General features: G+C 43.5%; 1 protein-coding gene across 2 annotated transcripts in view; it reads right to left on the bottom strand.

The window, feature by feature from the left end:
- Positions 1 to 24,000, bottom strand: part of ANKS6 (ankyrin repeat and sterile alpha motif domain containing 6) — a 56,589-nt gene that overhangs the window by 5,685 nt on the left and 26,904 nt on the right. The window contains exons 12-14 of one of the 2 annotated variants that reach the window (XM_067743840.1): positions 15,657 to 15,843; positions 10,660 to 10,727; positions 7,388 to 7,504 (exon numbers count right to left, since the gene is read on the bottom strand). In XM_067743840.1, the coding sequence (XP_067599941.1) occupies positions 7,388 to 7,504; positions 10,660 to 10,727; positions 15,657 to 15,843 (372 nt within the window). The remainder of the gene's footprint in view (positions 1 to 7,387; positions 7,505 to 10,659; positions 10,728 to 15,656; positions 15,844 to 24,000) is intronic. The other variant, XM_067743841.1, reaches the window with a different exon arrangement.

The raw sequence follows: 24,000 nt of genomic DNA, 5'->3' as shown, positions 1-24,000 counted from the left end.
AATGACATGGGTAACTGCATATATTTACTGTTAAACAAAGTAAGTAGAATATAAAATTATAGATCCAAATTTATCTCAGCCACATAAAGAAAACATTCAGCACAAAACACTGCAGAGCGATCTCACCAAATACGAACAGTGCTGGCCTCTGGGTAGTTGGATCGTGACTCCTTTGAAAGTTTTTTCGCCTTTCTGGCACTGTGCAAATTTAGTAAGACAAATATGCACAACTTTGAATAATCACAAAAAAATGGGAATGGAAAGAAGCAATGGCTTTAGGACCAACTAAAGGTGAAACTCAGGCCATCATTTCTGTTTAACCTTCTCCAATATAGCACTTGTCTGAAACTAACAGACTAATAAGCTGACTTGAGTATACATCACAACTCGGATACTGGGGTGGGCTCACCTGGAAGTCAAATAGTTTGCAGGCTGAGGGTCCACGCTGCTTTGCTGATATTTTTATGGCTGAGCCAGGTTTTGGGCGAATAGTCATTAAAAAAAAAATTTTGAGGAGGCAAAGATGGTGTCAAGATGGCAGTGTGGGAAGATGCAGAGTTAGCGTCTCCCCACAACTAGGGTGCCTGCCGGCCGCTGGTGGGGGACACTGATGCCCAAGGAGACGGGAAGAACCCGAGAGTGAACTGGTAGGATGTAGGGGGACTGAGGGGGTAGGAGAAGTGGAGGCCAGACAGGATCAGCGCCCCTGAGGCCGGGGAGATCAGGAGAGGCAGGTGGGAGGGACTCTCCGGAAAGAGCATGAGAGGAGCAGAGGGCAATCGCCTGGCCCACGCGGGCCGGGGAGCCTGCTGAGCTCCCAGGCGGGTCCCCTGCCCTCCAATGCCCTGTCCAGGCCAACAGGTCCTTGGGAGCATAGGAGGGAGGCCAGGGAGATCAGGAGAGGCAGGCGGGAGGGGCCCTCCCAGACCGGAGGAGCAGGAGAGGTGGGAGGGAGTTTGCCCCACCCACTCGAGCCCAGAAAGCCTGCTGGGCTCCCAGGTGAGGTCCGCTGCCCTCTGAGACCAGGGGTGGGGGGCACATCTGTGTCCCTTCTGTTCCTTGAGCCTAAGCCCCACCCCCCACAGCCCCCAGGGCCTTTTCCAGCCCTGTGGGTCCTGAGTATTGGCCCCACCCTCCGCCCAAACCTCGCCCTTGCTTAGGCCCCGCCCTCCACAGCCAAGGCCTCCCACCAACCCGCCCCTTTTATTTTTTGCTACTCCATGTGGCTTGCGGGATCTTGGTTTGCGAGCCTGGGGTTGGGCGGAAGCTCCGCTGGTGGGAGCTCCGAGTCCAAACCACTGGGCTAACAGAGAACCTCAGACCCTAGGGAATATTCACCAGAGTGAGGTCTCACAGAGGTCCCCGTCTCAGCACCAAGATCCAGCTCTACCCAATAGCCTACAAACTCCAGTGTTCGAAGCCTCAGGCCAAACAACCAGTAAAACAGGAATACAATCCCACTCATGAAGAGAAAAAAAAAAAAGGAGATTGCAAAAAAAGATGTCACAAATGAAGGAACAAGGTAAAAACCTACGAGACCAAATAAATGAAGAGGAAATAGGCAATCTACCTGAAAAAGAATTCAGAGTAATGATAGTAAAGATGATCCAGAATCTTGGAAATAGAATGGAAGCACGGATTGAGAAAATACAAGAAATATTTAACAAAGATCTAAAAGAACTAAAGAAAAACAGAGATGAACAACACAATAACTGAAACGAAAAATACACCAGAAGGAATCAATAACAGAATAACTGAGGCAAAAGAACGAATAAGTGAGCTGGAAGACAAAATGCTGGAAATAACTGCTGAGGAGCAGAATAAAGAAGGAAGAATGAAAAGAACTGAAGACAACCTCAGAGACCTCTGGGACAACACTAAATGCACCAACATTCGAATTATAGGGGTCCCAGAAGAGAAAAAGAAAGGGTCTGAGAAAATATTTGAACAGATTATAGTTGAAAACTTCCCTAACATGGGAAAGGAAATAGTCACCCAAGTCCAGGAAGCACAGAGAGTTCCATACAGGATAAACCCTAGGAAAAACACACCAAGACACATATTAATCAAACTAACAAAAATTAAATTCAAAGAAAAAATATTAAAAGCAGCAAGGGAAAAACAAAAAATAACATACAAAGCAATCCCCATAAGGTTATCAGCTGATTTTTCAGTGGAAACGCTGCAGGCCAGAAGGGAGTGGCAGGCTATACTTAAAGTGATGAAAGAGAAAAAAACCTACAACCAAGATTACTCTACCCAGCAAGGATCTCATTCAGATTCGATGGAGAAGTCAAAAGCAGCTCCTGCAGCTCAATAACAAAAAAACAAACAACCCAATCCAAAAATGGGCAGAAGACCTAAATAGACATTTCTCCAAAGAAGATATACAGACGGCTAACAAACACATGAAAGAATGCTCAACATCATTAATCATTAGAGAAATGCAAATCAAAACTACAATGAGATATCATCTCACACCAGTCAGAATGGCCATCATCAGAAAATCTAGAAACAATAAATGCTGGAGAGGGTGTGGAGAAAAGGGAACACTCTTGCACTGTTGGTGGGAATGTAAATTGATACAGCCACTATGGAGAACAGTATGGAGGTTCCTTAAAAAAATACAAATAGAACTACTATACGACCCAGCAATCCCACTACTGGGCATATACCCTGAGAAAACCATAATTCAAAGAGTCATGTACCAAAATGTTCATTGCAGCTCTATTTACAATAGCTTCCCTGTATTTGCAACACATGGAAGCAGCCTAAGTGTCCATCAACAGATGAACGGATAAAGAAGATATGGCACATATATATACAATGGAATGTTACTCAGCCATAAAAAGAAACGAAATTGAGTTATTTGTAGTGAGGTGGATGGACCCATCTGTCATACAGAGTGAAGTAAGTCAGAAAGAGAAAAACAAATACCGTATGCTAATGTATATATATGGAATCTAGAAAAAAAAGAAGATGGTACTGATGAACCTAGTTGCAGGGCAGGAATAAAGAGGTAGACATAGAGAATGGACTTGATGACATGGGGTGGGAGGGCGAAGCTGGGGCAAAGTGAGAGTAGCATCGACATATATACACTACCGAATGTGAAACAGTTGGCAGGTGGGAAGCAGCAGCATAGCACAGGGAGACTGGCTCCGTGCTCTGCGATGACCTAGAAGGGTGGGATACGGAGGATGGGAGGGAGGCTCGAGAGGGAGGGGATATGGGGACATGTGTATGCATATAGCTGATTCGCTTTGTTGTACAACAGAAACTAACACAGTATTGTGAAGCAATTATACTCTAATAAAGATCTATTAAAAATTTTTTTGGCTAAAATGTTCAAACTTTTTTGATTGTGTATGAAATATATTTTATATCACAACCCTGTTACATGTAAATCCATACAACTTAAACAAGCTTTAGCCTTCTTACCTGCAAAGAACGTTCATATTTTCTGCTCTGTTCTATTTTGCTTGTTAAAATGCTACTCATGAACTACTAAATTGATTCCACAACCCTCCAGCACGCTGTGGACCACAGCTAGAAAGACATGGGGGTGAGGGGACAAGGAAAGCTGGGCATCTCCTCTCCCAAGTGTCCTGAGTTTTCAAATGTGTACAGAGCATTTGAGCCACAATGGGTACTCTTTTGGCCAAGGTTCAGTTTCGAAAGAAAGAGGATGAACATTAGGAGAAGCTCCTGCCCTAGAGCAATCAAGAAGGAGACAGGAGTCGGGGTCAGGCGGGTCCAGCCCAGAAGAGCCGAGGCCCCAGGCGTCCAAAGAGCTATTGGAAGCCACACTTGGCCTGAGAAGTTCTTTGCTCTTTCTAAGAACTAGCACAGACTTGCAATGGTAACCTAGAGTAGGGAAGATACACTTGCTTTTGTGATATTCAACGTCTCCCAATCATACCTTTGCTCTAAGATGCACTTGACACACAGTCCTCATTTCCACAGGACTTTGGCACTACTGACCCTTGAATAATAGGGCCATTCTCCAGCGATCAGTTCAGCTCAGCCCCTTCCCCTTGCACCTATCTCCACGTGGGTTTGCCTGACTTTGCAGGGTGGATGCTACCTGTGGGGAGGACATGGGTGGCGTGGCATGTTGGATGCACCCGGATCTTTCAGTTGGGAGATGATCAGCTGGGGCCCCCAAGGAAGACCACGGTATTGGGCTGAATGTTTGTGTCCTGTGTTGAAACCCTAAGCCATCAATGTGATGGTGTTAGGGGGTGGGGCCTTTGGGGGGTGATTAGAATTAGGTGAGCTCATGAGGGTCAGCCTCCCATGATACCATCGGTGTCCCTATAAGAAGAGATAAGAGAGATTGGCTTCTCTCTGTTATGGGTCACATGGGGACACATGAGAAGGTGGCATTGTGCAACTTGGAATAGGACCCTCACCAAACTCAACCACTGGCACCCTGATCTTAGACTTCCAGCCTCCATACTTTGAGAATTCAATTTGCATTTACAAGCCACCTGGTTTGGGTATTTTGTTATGCAGCCCGAACTAAGACAACCACCAGCGGATGTTCCTCTCGATGGGGCCCCGCTTAGTGTGGGATACAAGCTGTTACAGAAACAAGGAGAAGGGGGGCAATGAATTTCAGAGAAAACTTAAAGAAAAAAATGTTCAGGCCTGTACAGACTTTAAGACAAATGTCCTCCTTTGGAGTGGGCTTGAGATGTCACATCATCCACTCTGATGATGACAGTTTCCTAAGATTTGCAAACCAACCCAGTCTGTTTTCTTTTTATGATTCCGGACCAAGGAGGCCATAACCACTGAGGGCAGAGGAGAGGTTCCAGAAGCATTAGCGGTTACCATCTACCAAGCCCCAGGCCAGGCTCCAGGGACACCTAGCTCCTGTCCTTCCATGCCCTCCGAGGTCCTCACTGGCCCTACATCTAGAATCTTTTCTGTCCTTCTCGACTGGCCTAGGCTTGGCTTTCCTCACCTCCTTCCTCCCCTTGGCTCACACATCTGGCCCTTGGAGGCCAGGAGGAGGAAGGGTCCTAACTTCTGAGCCAGAGCCTCCTTACCATCACTCACCTAGTCTCCACCCCGAAGCCCTTGGACACTTGACTGGGTCACCCTCAACCACCCTGAGAGCCTTAATCTGTCCCCTCTGGCCTCCCCTCACACCAGGCATCTTTCTCTCCATGCTCCAGCCACTCCTTTAGTTCTTTAAATGCACCACACATCTTCTCACTGCAGGGCCTTTGCACATGTGCTGCCCTCTGCCTGGTCTGCACTTTTCTTCTACCCCTTTGCCAGGTGGTTCCTGTCTTCCTTCACATTGCAGCCCTCCTGCCCTTCCTCGGGGACGTCTTCCAGGCCCTTGCCTTACCAGTCCCCACTCTAAGTCAGGAGCTCTCACAACACAATTTGCCTGTCCCGTGCCTGTGGATTATACCGAGGCAGGATAGCAGAGAGGCCAGGACACAAACTCTGGGTTCTAATCTTGCCTCTGCCACTTACTGACTATGTGATCTTAGGCAAGTTCCCTGATCTCTCTGTGCTTCAGTTCCCTCATCTGTAAACTGGAAACAACCTCAGCAGCTTTCGTGAGGGTTACACGAATGACTAGATGTGACGTGCTCAGAGCAATGCTGGGCACTGAGTGATACTCAGTGCTCAACACCCACACAGTGCCTGGGACATGGCAGACAGTTAAAGGGAGATTTCTCATGAGTAAATCAATGCTCTGAAGAGTTTAGTGCTGGCTTCAGGTGATCCACCTGCAGTAAGCCACCCTGAGGCTTCCGTTCCCTAGGTGAACCCTTCCTAGCAGCCGAGACCTGCCCACCTTCTGCTGCTCATGTCTAAGGGCAGGGCAGAAACGGTGCTGGTCTCCGAGTTGGGGCTCACTGCCTCTCTCGGAGCCTCTGCTTCCCTATCTGTAAAGTGAGGCAGCAAGGGTCCCAGGACAGGTGAGCAGTGTTTAGGAACAGGCCACTTGCAGAGGAGAAAGAACACACAGCAAAGACCTGCAGGAAAACGCTTAGGCTTGCAGACACCTGCAATGCCTGAAGCAATGCCGACTACATCACTTTGAAGGACGACCTCACAGCCTACACACAGGCAAAACAGTGACGACCACGATGGCAGAAAAACCAGCCGCCAACCCGGCGAGGCTGCAGGGCTGGAGGAGCTGCTTCCACACAGTGTGATGCTGCAGGAACCAGTGAGAAGGACCCCCTCCCTACCCCCGACTCTGCTCCTGGGCTGCACGAGGAGAGTGTGAGGGTACCGGCCTCCTGGATTAACTGAGGAAAGGTATGCACAGTGATCTGTGAATGATAAACTGTTACGTGGATATTTACCTGAGATTGTCACTACAGGTCTGTTCAATATTTCTGTGCCTACCTGGCACTATATAGAAAGAACCATAAAATGGCACGATCGCTAACATAACCTTGTATTGTGGAACACAGCCTGAAGAACAAAACAACAGCAGAAAAAGCAAAAACGCAGAGATGTCCATTCTGGTACTATTTACAATGGTCAAATCCCAGATTTTACCTGTCACTATCGTCGAACAAGTGGGGAGCTGTTCGGCTAAGTGTGAAAGAGCAACAGGTATGCAAGTATTTATACGTTATTGCTTGAATAAGAGACCAAAAAAATCCAGCCCACGTTAGGGAAAAAGACAGAAGGCAAAGGAATGTGAATAGCCCAAGAGCGACTGTACAACTGTCTGCAGAGTGAGTGGTGCCTCACTTCTCTTGTGTTCTGTTTGCTTGTTTGTTTTTTGCATATGTGCCTTTGGGTGGGTGGATGGGTGGGTGGGGGCTTTGCTAATCTTTAGCTCTAAAGCTGGTGAAACAGAAGTTGAACATTAGACAAAAATGCAGGATGCCAACAACAACAACAACACTGACTGACAGATCTCTGTGTGCCAGGTGCTCTGCGGAGCATTTTAGTCCCGGCAGCGAGCCCATCACCCCCACCCTACAGACAAGAAAGCGAGGCTCAGAGGAGGGTGTGACTTGCTCAGGGTCATTGTAAGTGGAGGAGCTGGGATTCAAACCCAGGTCGGCCTGACCCTGCCGCCTGTCTTAATCAACTTCCACTGTGCTCCGGAGGGCAAAACCCAGCCCGGTGGGGTGAGATGACCGGAGGGAATGTTTTAGCCAAATCTAAGGAGAAACCACCTTATGGGAAGAGAGATCTCGAAAAGGAACAGGCATACTCAAAGGTAGTGACCCCTCGGTCATGAGAGGTGTATGAGCGGGGCTGTCGTCCACCAGGTGTGGGGGAGAGATGAAATCAGACCATGAAGGTCCCTGGAACACTGGGGCCGAGGATCCTAGTGAAGCTCTCAGCTGTTGGAAACAGGAAAAAAAAAAAAAAAGATTGAGAACAATACCTTGCCTGCGTTCAGTTCAGAAATCGCTGCCAAAATCTGCTGCCTGGACCCATCTGTCTTAATCCCCAGCTCCTTCAGGTCGCCATCGGTGAGCGTGAGGAACGCTTCCATATCCACCTGGGGAGAGAGAGGGGGATTCGCTGCTATCTGCTCGGCGCCACACCTCTTTTCCCCAACCACAACCAGACTATCACGATAACGAGCTATTAGTGTTTATGAGCAGTGAATTAATTATGATTTACTACTTCCAAGTCCTGGCTTTATGCTGAAAGTTTATTTGAAAACATCATTAAAATCGAACCCTCAGGACTTCCCTGGTGGTGCAGTGGTTAAGAATTCGCCTGCCAATGCAGGGGACACGGGTTCGATCCCTGGTCCGGGAAGATCCCACATGCCGCGGAGCAACTAAGCCCATGCGCCACAACTACTGAGCCCGCATGCCTAGAGCCCGTGCTCTGCAACAAGAAAAGCCACCGCAATGAGAAGCCCACGCACCACAACGAAGAGTAGCCCCCCGCTCGTCACAACTAGAGAAAGCCCGCGCGCAGCAACGAAGACCCAATGCAACCAAAAATAAATAAAATAAAAAACAAACAAAAACAAAACAAAACAAAAACAACGAACTCTCCTCAGCTCTAAGCCTGGGATTTTTAGGAGAGGTGCATTCTGGAAAGACTCTGAAAACGAAACAAGTAAGGGAAGTCTCTGAGACGGTAATCTGGGTGACTCGAGTGGTAAAAAATCCAAGTCTTGGTACTAGAAAGTTAATTCCAATGTTGCTGCACTTTTAACAGTATCCGATACTGCACAGAAAATATGAGTATGTGGCAGTACTCACCATGTTTCCCCCCCCCCCAAGGACAAGAGAGATGCAGACTGCGGAAAGACAGAGTGAGAAAATAAACAAGCAGAAGCAATAAAGGAAAGAAGGGCCATTGGTTTTTACCAGAAAAAAAAGGGCATCTCAAAGCTGTTCAATCCTTGGTTTTTGCCAGAGAAATTCTAACATTTCTGTCATCCCTGCCTAGGCCTCAGCTCCAGGAGAAATTTCTTCCCTGTCTTGATCTCTTTTAATAGTCACTTTACTTTCATGGATTTAAAAAAAAATCTTGAACCAGGTTTGAGTTAGTGGGGAAGGGTCTGCTCCCTTATCCAACATCAAGCTCTCCCTGAGATGCAGAAAGGGCCCCTCTGATAACGGATAAGCTCCCTGAATCCCTCGGACACTTTACAGATCACAAGGTGCTAACGGGATCAAGGAAGAGGTGACATGATTTTGACGGAAACCACCTGCCCCTGGCCCTGCTGGATACTCCCCTCCCCCACCATCCCAGACCTGTGGCAGAGACCCCACACCCAGCTCCTCAGAAAGCACGGAACGCATAAAATAAAAGCAGGCAGCCATCAGCAAACAGTAAAGATTTTTTTGACGATGAGAACAATCGCCACTGAAGTTTAAGACATCAAGGAGGCAGGAAGGACAGGCTGGATAGGGCAGAAAAGCAAACCAAGGAAGAAAGCCACAGCACCCCTTACTGTTTCCTGAACAAAAATACAAACTCCTCAGATTTTGGAATTTATGAATTAGATAAGATTCTAATGACCAAATAATTCTGCCTTCTCAAATAACAGAGAAAATGTTAAATAATATTTAAATCAAACTGACTAGGTTGAGTTCATCTGCCCAGTGAGGAACATTTCTCTTGCCATAATTTAGCTTGAATTATTTTTATAGAGACTGGATTTTCTTCACAACCACAATGCCTTTTTTTATAATGGCTTTTGGCTTTTATTCGGAGGCAGACCCTTTTAAATTTAAACATGATCTGTTGTATTTACTTTGAATGCCAATATACTGTGTATTACCCCCCCCCCCCCCAAAAAAAACAAACTCCTCAACTGCATCTCAAGCTTGTTGGGGACAATGAGTGACTCTCGTGATTGCTACAATAACTATGACAGTTGTCATGTGCTAAACTGGGCACCAGAATGTTCTAAGCCAGTGATTACACCCTGGTGGCTAATGGGCCCACTGAGGAGTTTTATTTGGCCAACAGTAAAAATTTTAACATCTTATTGAGATGTAATTCACCTACCATACAATTCACCCATTTAAAGTGTGCAATTCAAAGATTTTTAGTGCAGAGTTATGCAACCGTCACCACACTTAATTTTAGAACATTTTCATCACCCCAAAAAGAAAACCCATACTCATTAGCAATCACTCCCATTCTATCCTCCCCACATTCCCTGGCAACCACTAATCTACTGTCTGTCTCTATAGATTTGCCTATTCTGGACACTGTACATAAATGGAGTCATACCATATGCGGCCTTTTGTGACTACTTTCACTTAGCACAGTGTTTTCAAGGCTCATCCATGTTGTAGTGTGTATCAGCATTTCCTTCTTTTTCATGACCTAGCTACATTCCATGGTATAGAGGTAACACGTCTTAGTTATTCATTCATCAACTGAGGGGCATTTGGGTCGTTTCCACTTTTTGGCTACTAAGAATAGTGCTGCTATGAACACTCTGTGTGAACACATGCTTTCAGTTATCTTGGGTATATACCTGGGAGAGGGATTTCTGGGTCATAAGGTAACTCTGCTAAACATTTTGAGAAACTGCCAAACTGCAGGACAGTAATTTTTAAAAATGTGGTGGTGAGCGCTTTAGAGCAAATAGGAACCTCTTAGACTAACACAGACTATTTACATCCAGATACTGAACACAGGTTCATCAGGATTTGCTTTTTTACCTGCTTTAAACCTAAGAACGTGCCAGGCAATCCCCTTCAACTAGAGAGCAGAGTTCAAAATTATACAATTCTATTATAATAAAACAAGTTATAAGGTCCCCAGGATTTCACTGTTATGAACTGAACCAAATGTGCTGAACAAGAATTCTATTTCCTCAGCTATCTAAGTGAAAAAGATCAATCTAGGCTTACAGGATGACAACCTACATATTTAGACAACTGTTTTATGGTAAGATATAAATTGACATTCAGAAAGAACATCCTGGGCTTCCCTGGTGGCGCAGTGGTTGAGAGTCCGCCTGCTGTGCAGGGGACATGGGATCGTGCCCCAGTCCGGGAGGATCCCACATGCCGCAGAGCGGCTGGGCTCGTGAGCCATGGCTGCTGAGCCCGTGCGTCCGGAGCCTGTGCTCCGCAACGGGAGAGGCCACAACAGTGAGGGGCCCGCGTACTGCAAAAAAACCAAAAAAAACCCAAAAAAAACAAAAAAAACAAAAAAGAACATCCTTACCTCTTGCTCCTCAAAAATGGGCTGATATTTCTCAAGTGATAATTTCTTAAGGATTCCAGTCAGTTCATCTTCAAGAGGGAAAGAATGTAAAATAAGATATTTTAGCATTGGGTAAAATGTATCAAGAGTGATCTTCAAACTTTCATAAAACAGTGGTAATCTTATTTTGAAATTCTACCAGAAACCCCAACACAGAAAACAGATCTAAGGTGCGTTCCTGGGGATGAAGCTGAAGGTGGGTCCCGAGCCACCTGTTGACCATAATCTTCCCTTAGGGCAGGCTCTCAGCATTTGCCAAAACCCCAGATTGGGCTATGAAGACAGAAGATGTGGGGGCAGTTCATGGCCAGGCTCCAAAGGCTGACTCTCCAATGGCGGGACCATCAAGTTCTTGGAGGTCTAGCTGCTGGGACTAAAACCCTCCCGTCTGTCCCAGAACAATTTTTAATTATGATTTCTTGACTGTTGTTAGCTACAGCTGCAGTAAACACTAATGCCAGCAGTCCTCAGCTAGACAGAGAAAGAACTGGAGAGAACAGGTAGGTGGGCTTCAGACCAGAGTCAAGGTTTGCCTCAAGCGTTCGGAGGCTGTGGGCTTCCTGAAGGAAGGGCGTGTCTGAATGGGACAGCAGAGCCAGATGGGCACAGACCAGGGGAAAACAGAAAATTTTGAGTATCAAGTTATCAGAGCAGGGAAGATAAAGGAGACAAAAGCAGCATCTGTGGGGGCTTTAAGAAACATTCCTTCACACATTCGATAAGGATTTATCGGACTAGGCACTGGGGGCTCAATAGGGACCAAAGCAGACCATAAGCAGGCTGTCAGGCTCAAGGCAATGAGGAAGAACAGAGCAGGGTGGGGGAGGTTGACAAGGGATGTGAGAATGTTGTTTTATAGAGGGCGGTCAGGGAAGGCCTCTCAGAAGGAGATATTTGAGCAGTAAATGAAGGAGTGAGCTGTGCAGATATCAAGGCAAAGAGCACCAGGCAGCATCCAGACAGTGAGAACAGCAAGTGCAAAGGTCCTGGGGCAGCGGGGGCAGCTTACAAAAGAGTGGACTGGAGGTTAGGAGGTCAGAGGTCCTTTTATTCACTCATTCATCATTCAACAGTGGCTACTACTGTGCCTACTACGTACTGGGAATGCAAGGATGGAAACGTCCATGCTGTGAAGGAACTCAGTGTAGCTGGGAAGATATAATGAAGAGGATGACAGCTGATGCACAGTGCTCACTGTCAGGCACCCTGTATGGATGATGCATCTCCTCTTAACAACCCCATGAGGTAGACCCTCTTACTGTCCCCATTTGCAGATGAGGAAGGCACAGAAAGCTGGGTACCATATCTCGAGTGAGGTCACACCACTAGTCCATGGCACAGCAGGGATTCAAACACAGTGGTTTAGCTACCAGGCTTCTGCTACACACACTGCTCTGCCACTTCTCCCACTGGTGATGAGTTTATGGCGAAGCACATGAATAAGGGGATCTGGGGACAGAGAGGACAGCTGACCAGCCCAAGGGACCGGACAGGCTTTGCAGAAGAGGTGCTAATGAAATAGGATGTATGAGGTGAAACGAGTCCCAGTCCACACATAATCTATTATAGGCTCATGACGCCTATCATGCTTTGCTGCTGTCATTCCCTCCACGAGTCTCTCTCCACATCTGTGTGCTGGTAAATGTTTAACAACTGGATTTCTGGGAGGGGGAATGTACGCACGTATATAAGTACATGATTTTACTGATTTAAGGATGTGTGTGCACAATTTACATACAATAATAAATTACACAATACTCTGTATTATAAATTCCATATAGCCAATGCCTTCACTGCATTTCAGGCGTCTCACTGAATGCCTTCATTGATTTTTGCCTTACTCTTGAAGACATAGCCAATGAGTGTAGCTCCTACATGAAGGCTCACTAATGCTTCCATTTACGTGAACGTGCGAGATGAAATGAAATGATGAAGACATACGTTGGAACTTCATGTGAGCAACTTTGCTGAATCAGATAATGGTTTTCAAAATCTTGAAGAATATTTTCTCAATTTTTAATGTTATTTTCAATATAACAGGTTAAATAGTTAAAGTTTAACCTGTATAATTAACACTGTCTCTGTCACTGTCTAGATGACATCCAGATGCTCTTTAAAACATTAAATCAAGCCCTAGTGGGTATTTGCTGATTTTCGTGGTATAAATGCCCCATTGTGGTCAATTTCAACCTACCAACATCATGTTCCTGGCAGTGGAATTGGGAAAGATGCACAGCAGTAACACATCAATACACAGTATTCCCACCACGTAGATAAAGGAGACATAAAGAATCTTAAGAGAACAGGTATTAGTAAAACGCACTAAAAATCAGTAAATAATATATTTTGTTTTAAATGCCACATACCTTTACATGTAACATAATCAGCTTAATTATAAGTTCATGCAGTTTGACTTTTTTTTTGTCTTCTTTTTTTTTAAGCATTTTTATTTTTATTTTTTAAAACTTTTTGGCCGCACAATGTAGTATGTGGGATTTAATTCCCCAACCAGGGATCGAATCCACACCCCCTGCATTGGAAGCATGGAGTCTTAACCACTGGACCGCTGGGGAAGTCCCTGTCTTTTTTTTACACATATTTTTGTTGTTGTAATTTGACTTTAAACAGCTGTGTTTAATTGCCAGCTCAACTGTTTCCTACAAATGTAACAATCGGTTCTGGGCCACCATTCCCGGCTCCCAGCCCCCCACTCTTCTCAGTCCTCCTGGCCCGGCACGAGGGCCACTCTTCAGTGAAGACTGCCATGGTGCTTCGTGCCTTGCTGATAACACACGTTTGATCCCACCTTGCGTTACAATCATTTAATGTTATTATGTGGAATGTATCTGAATCCCCAGCCTGATGATGAGTTATGCTGACACTGGCACAGGTTACAGCACCCAGGGCCTACCCCAGTCACCTTCATAGTAGGAATGTGAGGCTGAGAAGGCCACGTTGTCACCACCCCACCACTTCCTCCAGGAGGAATGAACAGACGGACACAGGTGGGAGGATGAGCAGGGCAAAGGCTTGCATGCAGTCCTTGACTGAGGCTACAGATTTCCCACAAAAATATCATAAAGAATGGCTATTTGGGGATAGATTGCAGGCTCTGGTCTGTGATAATCTAATGCCTGAAGGACAAGGGTCTGGCTGCCTCGGGACCCAGGAACCCCAGGAGGGAAAACTAGGCTTTCTAAGCCAGAGAAGGTAATCTAAAAAGAATTTGCTGTCAGGTCCTCCTGTTTTTATCCCAACTAGGCTTTGCAAACCTTTTTTAAAAAAATGAATGAGAGGGGAGCAAAGTGGGCATAGACAGTGCATTCTGATGACTGTCTCAACTCTTTTTTTGGAAAAAGGTGGGGTACAAATCCCAAACTGAAACTGTAGGAGTTTAGATTCCTGAAAGCCTCTGAGGCGGGAGAGTTCATGGGTAGGGAAATTAAGATTCCACACAGAAAACACAGTTAGGGGGAATTCCTTGGTGGTCCAGTGGTTAGGACTCGACGCTCTCACTGCCAAGGGCCTGGGTTCAATCCCTGGTCGGGGAACTAAGATCCCACAAGCCACATGGTGTGGCCAAAAAAAAAAAGAAAAAGAAAAAAACATTATATAAAAAAGAGAAAACACAGTTAGGGAGGAATGGGGTTGCTAAGTGAATCTCTGAAGCTTTTATAAATGATTGCACTAGATATCACAAAACAATAAAAGCAGCCCCAAATAAAGCGGATGCCAATGGCAGTGTACATTTATCAACTCAGTACAGACCAGAGCCTGTGCAGTTGATTTCAACTTATCACTTGCTGGGCAGAACCTGCTCTGCACTCCCTCCCAGTAGCTGCAGCAAGATGCCTGCAAATGCACTTGTGAGGACCACACACACAATGAGAGTTTCCTCCCCTCTCTGATTTATACTCCTTGATTTGCACCTGCCTGGGCCCCATCTCTCACCAAAGCCCTGCTCCCTCCTCCCCCATCCCTGCTCCCAGGAGCCACCAGAGGGGAGTTGTAAAGGATGAGCTTCTTCTCTCCTTTATCTTTTATATCTTCACATCTTTATCTGGGGCCTCACTGCACAGCCTCCACCCCTGCCCGGCCGTCCGGTCCATCTTCCTTTCCTCATCATCCCCACTCATGCAACTTCCAACGTTCTCCTGGTTACATCTCCTGCTTTTGCTTGCCCTCCATCCACTTCCATTTTCCTCTGAGGAGCTACTTCTCTCCCACTCCCAATCCACACAGACCTGACCCCAACCCTGGCTCCAAAGGCAGACACACTCCACCCTTGGGGACACAGAGATAGTCAAGGATGGGCAAACAACCCAAGTTGTTATAAATATAGCCAAGACAGGACAATGACCTTTACCCCTGGGATTTTGCTGTACCTACTAAGAAAGCAGCACTCTTTCTGCTGGGGTTGCTAAGTTAGTAGGAAGAAGTAAGCATGGAGCTGCTGGGTATGTCCTTGCCACTACCTGAAGAGAGCTTACCTGAGACATGGAGAAAAACATTCCCTAAGCACCTGGATCCAGACACACCTGAAGAACACCCTAGATATTTCCATTATATGAGCCAACAAATTATCAGTTTTTGGTATTGTTTTTGCTTAAATCAGTTTGAGTGGAGATTCCATCCCTTGCAACTGACAGAGTTCTGATTTGTACAAGGTTCAGGGAAAGGTACATAACTGGGGTCGGAGAAGCAGTTCTATGGGTGTTTGTTTGTATATATAAACGAAACTCACCTACATTCAAAAACTACTATACACCTTTTAGGTATGTAAGCTCAATGAAGACAAAAATACAAGGTAGAATCAGGGAAGGGGAAAGACAGGTGTTTTTGTATGACTGAAAAAATGATAAAACACCTGAACTAGGATGGCTATAGCAAAGAAGGGCAGCTGCTAGGTTACCATGGTGAAGAGGAAAGGGCGGGCTTTCAGGACCCCGGGGACTCACCCTCATCAGTGATGGTGCCACTGCTGGAGCCCCCGCTGCTCTTGGACTGCCGGTGGGATGAGGAGGAGGACACGGAAGACTCGGCTGCCTGCGCTTTGGGAGAAGGTGAAGGCGTGAGCGTGGGGGAGGTGCTTTTGGAGGTAGTGGAAGTTCCAGATGGAGGCCTTTTGCTCGTCTCCAGTTTCTGCTGAAAAGAATAAGACAAATACAATTTTTTTTTTTTTTTTTTTGTGGTACGCGGGCCTCTCACTGTTGTGGCCTCTCCCATTGTGGAGCACAGGCTCCGGACGCGCAGGCTCAGCGGCCATGGCTCACGGGCCCAGCTGCTCCGCGGCATGTGGGATCTTCCCGGACCGGGGCACGAACCCATGTCCCCTGCATCGGCAGGCGGACTTTCAACCACTGCGCCACCAGGGAAGCCCGACAAATACAATTTTGAGCCCAAATCAATTGAGTTCTTTGCCCACTGGGAGGGAAAACAACTTTCATACCAGGACTGGTGAGATTTGGGGTTTCTGCATTTACTCTTGACCTGTGACTGAAATTTTAGAATCCAAGCTATAAGCCCTCTTTATCTGTCTCTGTACGTCTGTAGATTAGAAAGGCCTTTATCCTTCATTGTGTAAATGTGTAATATTTTCTTATTTCCAGAGGTTATTAATAAATTTGATTATAAAGTCAAAAAAAATAAAAAAGAATAAGACAAATACATAAGCCATCACCTGGAGGGTACACATGATTCAAACAGACACCCACAACAGGGAACACGTGGGACATTTGACTCAACAAGATATCTAACCAGGACTATGACATCTACTTAAGAAAACATGCAAAGCAGAAACAGTATTATCAAAACAGTTACAGGAAAATCCTCCCCTGGAGCAGAGAGGCAGGGAATGGGATGGAAAAAGTGGCACATAAGGAGCCAGAAAACCCGGGTCCTAGTCCTGCCCCTACAGCTGCAATATTGTGTCCTTGGCTGAGTCCCCTAACCTCTCAGTTAACCAGCTCTAAAATGGAAGTGTGGCTTATTACAAACGAAGGCCCATTCCGCTCTTCATGTTTCTTCATTTAAACCAGTCACTTCTAACCTTTCACCACAGAACACTTATTATTTTTCCTTTGTGTGTGTTGCACACAAAAAGCCCTTCTTATTTTGAAATACTTTATTTTATTGAAGTACAGTTGATTTACAATGTTGTGCTAGTTTGGGGTGTACAACATAGTGATTTGGGTAGGGTTTTTTTGCAGTTTACATTCCATTATAGGTTATTACAAGATATTGGGTATAATTCCTGGGACTATACAGTAAATCCTTGTTGCTTATCTATTTTATGTATAGTAGTTTGTATCTGTTAATCCCATACTCCTAGTTTGTCCCTCCCTGCCCCCCTTTGGTAATCGTAAATTTGTTTTCTATGTTTGTGAGTACTCTTAGACTTACAATGACGGAAACTAAGAAATTAACACTGGGACAGTATCAGCTAAACTACAGACGGTACTCAAATATCACTAGTTGTTACACTGATTCTTATTCTGGTCCAGGATCCATGCTGCATTGACTTGTTAGGTCTCCTTAGTCTCCTCCAATCTGTGAAAACTCCTTGGTCTTGCCTTGTCTTTCATGACCTCGACACTTTTGAAGAGTCCTGGTCAGGTATTTGTAGACAGTCCCTCAATTTGGATGTGTCTTATTTTTTCATAATTAGATTTACTTATGGATTTTGAGGTTGATGACCACTGAGGTGATGCGCCATTCTCAGTGCATCACACCAGGAGATACAAAGTATCAGTACCTTATCACTGATGCTAGCCTTGATGACTTAGTTAAGGTGTTGTCTGTCAGGTTTCTCCATTGTGAAGTTACTATTTTTCCCTTTATAACCAATAAATATTTGGGGAGACATTTTGAGCTAAATGTTTTGTTTTTTCTTAAAAGTTTTGCCTGCTAATTTTAACATTCTTTGGTGCATCTTCTCTGGAGCAATTACTACTGTGATGTTCTAATGGTGTTTTGCTATTTCACTTATTCCTTCCACATTTATTACTTGGAATTCTTCTGTACAGAAGACTTGTTTCTTCTCCCCCGATTTATTTATTCAGTTATTTATTCATATCAGCATGGGCTTGTGGATATTTATTCTCTGGGTTATAATCCAATACTACTGTTATGCCCTGGTCCCTTTTATTGGAGGGTGCTATTTAGAAACCAAAATCTGGATAGTAGGTTGCTCATGGCTACTGGGATATCACTGCTTCTAGGTCCTCTCAGTGAACAGAGCAAGGAAATATATGAAGTCTACTAACCCATGCATACACACATAGCTCTACAGTAAGTATATTCCTATGTCTATCAATCTGTGTATATATGTATATTTATGCATACATTCATACTGATTTATACTGATACCTCTGACTCCAATCCAATACTCACAGGATTAGTTCTAGCATTTCCCCTTTGACTCAATCTCTGACAGTTAAAAACTGGGCTCATTATCTATAATATATTTACTTATTTGTTCAACCCTAGTATATATATAAAGTGTATATGTACACAAAAGGTATATATATGTAAAGTAGCTTCACAACTGCTACACCATAACGCCTGCAAGAAAAAAAAAACCTCAGATGAATTGGGAGATTGGAATTAACATATATACACTACTATGTATAAAACAGATAACTAATGAGAACCTGCTGTATAGCACAGGGAACTCTACTTCACTTTGCTGTACAGTAGAAACTAACACAACATTGTAAAACAACTATACCCCAATTAAAAAAAAAATCAACTAGAGTACAATGCTTTTGTACAGTTCTTTTTGTCTTTACTTTACTCTCACAATATCCATTTACATGTTTTCTCCCACCTCCTACAGTGCAGTTATGTCATTCACTTGTAATACAACTACATCTGTTGTCATAGTCTGCGTACATCCTTAGGTCCTGGTTGATTTTTTTAAAATTTGCATACAGTAAAATAACTGTTGTGTACAATTCTACAGGTATTGATAAATACGTAGAGTTGTGTATTCCACCAACAGAGTACCATATGGAACAGTTCCATCATCCCCCATATTCCCTTGTGCTGTCTCTTTCTAGTCAACCCCTCCCCCCATCCCAACCCATGGAAATAACTGATCTGTTTTCCATCCTTATAGTTTTGCCTTTTGTATACTGTCATATAAATGGAATCAAACGATATGTACACTTTTTTGTCTGATGCAGCATGATGCCTCTAAGATTCATTTAAGTTACTGCATGTGTCAGTAGTGTGTTATTTTACATTGCTGAGTAGTATTCCATTGCATGGATATTACCACAGTTAGTTTACCTGTTCACCTGTTATGAGATGTTTCTAGTTTGGGGTATTTATGAAAAAACTGCTGTAAACATTCGCAAACTGATTTTTGTATAAACAGAAGTTTAAAAAAATTCATTTGGGTAAATATCTAGGAGTGAGAGAGCCAGGTCACATGCTATATGTATGTTTAGTTTTATAAGAAACTGACAAACTTTTTCAAGGCGGCTGTATCATTTTTGCATTCCCACCAGCAATGAATGGGAATTCCAGTAGCTCCACATTCTCACAGCACTTGTAACTTAATTTTTTTTTAATTTTAGGCAGTCTAATAATAGGTGTAGAGTGCTGTCTCATTGTGGTTTTAAGTAGCATTCCCTAAATAATGATGTTGAACATCTTTTCATATGTTTACGTGCCATCTGCATATTTTCTTTCATGATACTTTTCAGATACTTTGCCCATTTTTAAATTTATTGGTTGTTTTCTCATTGTTGAGTTTTGAGAGTTCTTTATTCTGGATACAAGACCTTTATCAGATACATGATTCGCAAATATATTGTCTAGTCTGTGGCTTGTCTTTTCATTCTCTTAATGCTGTCTCTTACAGACAAAAGATATGAATTTTCATAAAGTCGAATTTAACATTTTTTTCTTTTATGGATCATGCTTTTGGTACTATATCTTAAACTTACTTGCCAAATCCAAAGTCACACAGACTTTCCCCTAGAAATTTTATAGTTTTTCATTTTGTATTTCAGTCTATGATCCATTTTGAGTTAATCTCTGAATTAGCTGTGAGAAATATGTGAAGGTTCATTTTCCTGCATATTTAATTGTTCCAGCACTATTTGTTGAAAAGACTACCCTTTCTTTGTGGAATTGCCTTTGCACCTTTGTAAAAAAAAAAAAAATTCAGTTGATTATTCTTTGGCCTCTCTATTCTGTTCCATTGACCTGTGTGTCTGTCCTTCCCTAATACTGTACTGTAGTTTTATAGTAAGTCTTGAAACTAGGTATTATGATTCTCTTTTTCATAATTCTTTTGCCTATTATAGTTTATTTGCATCTAAATATAAATTTAAGAATCACTTTCTAGATCTCTACAAAAAGCTAGCTGGGATTTTAATTGGGATTACATTGAATCTATAGATCAAATTACAAAAAAATGGATATCTATTTATTTAAGCTTATTTGATTTATCAGTGTCTTGTGGTTTTCAACTTATAGACTCTGCGTTTACTTTATTAGATTTATACTTAAGTATTTCATTCTCATAATACATTTTCATATAATTTTATTTTCATATAATACATTTCAAATGTATTGTAAATGATATTTTAAGTTTCATATTTTAAAAGTCTAACTGTTCTAATTCTAATTGTTCATTGCTAGTGTGTAAAAATACAATTGGGACTTTTGTATATTGACCTCGTATCCTGAGACCCTGCTGAACTCACTTCTTAGTCCTAGGAGCTTTTGTGTAGATTTTTTTGAGTTTTCTAAGCAGACAATCATATCATCTAAAAATAGAGATAGTTTTCTTTCTTCCTTTCCAATCTGTGTACCTTTTATTTGTTTCTTACCTTATTACACTAGCTATAGTTTTTGGTACAAAGTTGAGAGACAACATCCTTATTCCTGATCTTAGGCGGAAAGCACTCAGTCTTTCACCATTAAGTATGATGCTAAGTACAGGTATCTTACATGAGGTCCAGGAATTTCTTTTCAATTCTTAATTTGCCAAAAGTTGTGATCGCGAATGGAGTTTGAATTTTGCCAAGTGCTTTTTCTGCATTTTATTCTTTAGTCTGTTAATATGGTGAATTACTCTGACAAAGTGTTCTTTTTTGGGTATTTATCCTATTTAGTGTTCTCTTAACTTCCTGGACCTATGGTTTGGCATCTGTCATTAATTTGGGGAGAAATTCTTGGTCATTAAAAAATACATATATATTCCTCTGCACCACCATTCTCTCTTTCTTCAGGGGTTCCAATTACTTGTATGTGAGAGTATTTGATATTATCTCACAGCTTTTTGGTGCTCTGCTTTTTTTTTTTTTTGCTTTACCTTCTTTTTTACTTTGTGTTTCAGTTTGGGTAATTTCTATTGCCCTATCTTCAGGTTCACTGAGTCTTTCCTTAGCTGTGTCAGATCTACTGAGGAGCCCATCAGAGGCATTTCTAATCTCTGTTACAGGTTTTCTGTTTCTAGCATTGCCATTTGATTCTTTCTTATAGTTTCCATTTCTCTGCTGAAATTGTTACTCATAGGATCTTGCATGCTGTTCAAATTTTCCACTAGAGCCTTTAACATATTAATTGTAGTTCTTTTAAATTTCCTGTCACATAATTCCAACACCTGTTTCACATCTACATCAGATTCTGATGACTGCCTTACTTCTTGGGAGTGTGGTGTTTCTTGCCTTTTTTGTACGTCTTATAATTTATGCTAAAAATTGGACAACTCATTTAGAATAGTAGAGACCAGGACAAATATTTTCCTGCCTGGAAATGGGTACACCTTTCCTTCTGCTAGGCCTTTAATGCTCCTTAGAGCTAACTACAACCCAGAGTGGAAAAAGAAGTCCCTTTCTTACGTTTTAAAAGACTTTGTCAATAAGCTGCCTATATTATTAAGGAATTCTTCCTCTGCTTTTTCTATAAAGACAGACATTCCATAATAAAGCTTCTGGTTAAGCAGAAGGTAATTGGTATATCCCTAAGAAACAGATCTATCCCAGCCAAGAGCAAAGAAACACAATACTCTAGGCCTTGTGTGCAGCATTATTCGGGAGGGAGCAGATAAATATAAAATTTGGGATGCTCTGAAATATTTGAACCATTCCTCTCATCCGCAGTGTGGCAGATTGATCATGTAATGGCATCATCTCCACCCCTCCCTGGATCAATACCCTTTGCTATGTAAGTCTGTGTGGTCTCCTGCACAGAGGGTGTGATGACTTAGTTACTTGATTGGTTTTCAACTTATGCCTTTGACTAGTGCCATTAGAACATACCCAAGCTTGCTGTGGGCATACATGGCCCTGTTTTTTTGGTCACCCCAGCCAAAAGCCAAACATCTAAGTGATCCCCTCAGACCAGAAGAACTGCCTAACTAAGTCAAGACTAAACTGCCCAGCCACAGACTTGCAAGCAAAAGAAATGCCTTCTGTTTTAAACCACTGTGCTTTCGGGTGGGAACAGAAAGCTGACATTCCCAGTGGGCCTTTGGGCTTCCTGAGATCTGGGAAGTGTTGAAGCATACTCTGATCCCATTCCCCCCAATTCTGGGTCTCCTAAGGCACACTTCATGTGAGAAGCCATGCCTTACAAATATCCTGCCATCGCAGTGGTGCTTGTTTTAAGCAAAGTACAAAACCCAGATTTAGGAGGCTCATATTTTGAATACTAATTTCTAATTCTTCCTAACGCAGTCTTTGAAAAGCACTTCATGTCTCCATTTTGCTGCTGGAGCCTTTGACAGAAAGCCCACTCCTGTGTCCTTTGGTTTAGGGCAGTGGTTTCTAAGAACTTGGGCTGGGCTGGCTGCAACACTCTCTGGGGAGAAAAACAGATTCCCCTAACCCTACCCTAAGAGTTTCATTCAGTTATGCTGTGTGGAACCCAGTAATCTGAATTTTTAAATAGCTCCCCAGGATTACAGTATATTCTTATGTTAAGAATATCAGGTGATCATTAAACTGAATCGTTTCCCCAGTCTTCTGTTTCCTGAATGCATCTTTAGACACAATTTCCTTTCATCAGAACACACTTGTATATAGATTAAATGATAGGTGCATCCAAGTGAGGTAATAGTTAATTTAATTTATAACTTAGATGCCTACCTATTTCCAACACCAATTAAAGGAAGCTAACAATATATAATACATCTAATAAGACCATCAAAATAGAAACAGAAAATTTTAGACAACAGAGAAGAGGAAAACTATATCAAAATTCTAGAGTAGCAGATTTACCTTAATGAGTAGCTGAGTCTCCTAGCAGCAAAGGCAAAAAGTGAAATATGCTAATTATAGAATTCTTACTATCTGATGAAATAAAATGTATCGAAGTATCTGAAGAAATAAAATGTATCGAAGTATCAGTAGAGACATTTTTTCCGTAGAGCTGAATTCTAAAAGGAACTTAATTACATAAATCCTATTACACAAGTAATTTTGAACATAATAGAAAATATGCTAATGTATAGAGAGAAATTTTTTCTGGAGTTATATTGTAAAGAAACTAATTATACAGGTCCAACTGTGTAAGGGACTTTGAATAACAAAAAGAGTTGTATAACCAACAGTGGCTGGGCAGACAATAAAGACTATTTCTCATACATCCATTAAGACATCAATCTCTGGAGGCACTTCTGGGCAAAGGTCCAAGAGTGAGGCCTTCAGACGATCTAACTTTTCTCAGGGAAAAAGCTTAAGACATCTAGAAAATGAGATGAAGAGTGCGGTTGTGCCTGGACTTGGGGTCCTCTCAGAGGAGGAAATGGGCTATACTGCCCCACTGTAGGGGCACCTGGAGAGCCATCTGGTAAAGGAGCCAGTTCATGCTCATGACTAGGTACCCACACTCTGGGGGCTCACTCCATTAATCAGCCCCAGAGGAGGGACTCAGGAGGTGGAGGGGGAAGATTCTGAAGACCCTGGAAGACCTGCCCTCCCAGAGGCATGTGGGGTTTTCCACGCATTGCAAATCCCACAGTTTGCTACCAACGTGGTGACTGCTCTGGGGCTGCACTAATGGAGGAAAGGTGCCAGAGCAGGGAGGTGAGGCCCTGGCTCTGTCCTGACCACCAACCTCCCTTTAGTTCCTTTCCTACACCACACTCTCATCTCCGGTGCTCTGCACGTGCCGTCCCCTCACCCTGGGACAGTCTCCCCCTCACCCCACCCTTGCCCCTTTCATCTGGCACTTCATCCTTCAGAGCCCTGTCTAGATGTCACTGACGCCCTCAAGCCTCGGCAGAAACCCAGCCGTGCCCCACAGCATCCTCCCCTCTCCACAGCAGACCCTACCACACCA

This window comes from Pseudorca crassidens, chromosome 7, assembly GCF_039906515.1.
Source record: "Pseudorca crassidens isolate mPseCra1 chromosome 7, mPseCra1.hap1, whole genome shotgun sequence".
NCBI classification, from domain to species: Eukaryota; Metazoa; Chordata; class Mammalia; order Artiodactyla; family Delphinidae; genus Pseudorca; species Pseudorca crassidens.
This window is presented reverse-complemented; position numbering and strand designations above follow the sequence as displayed.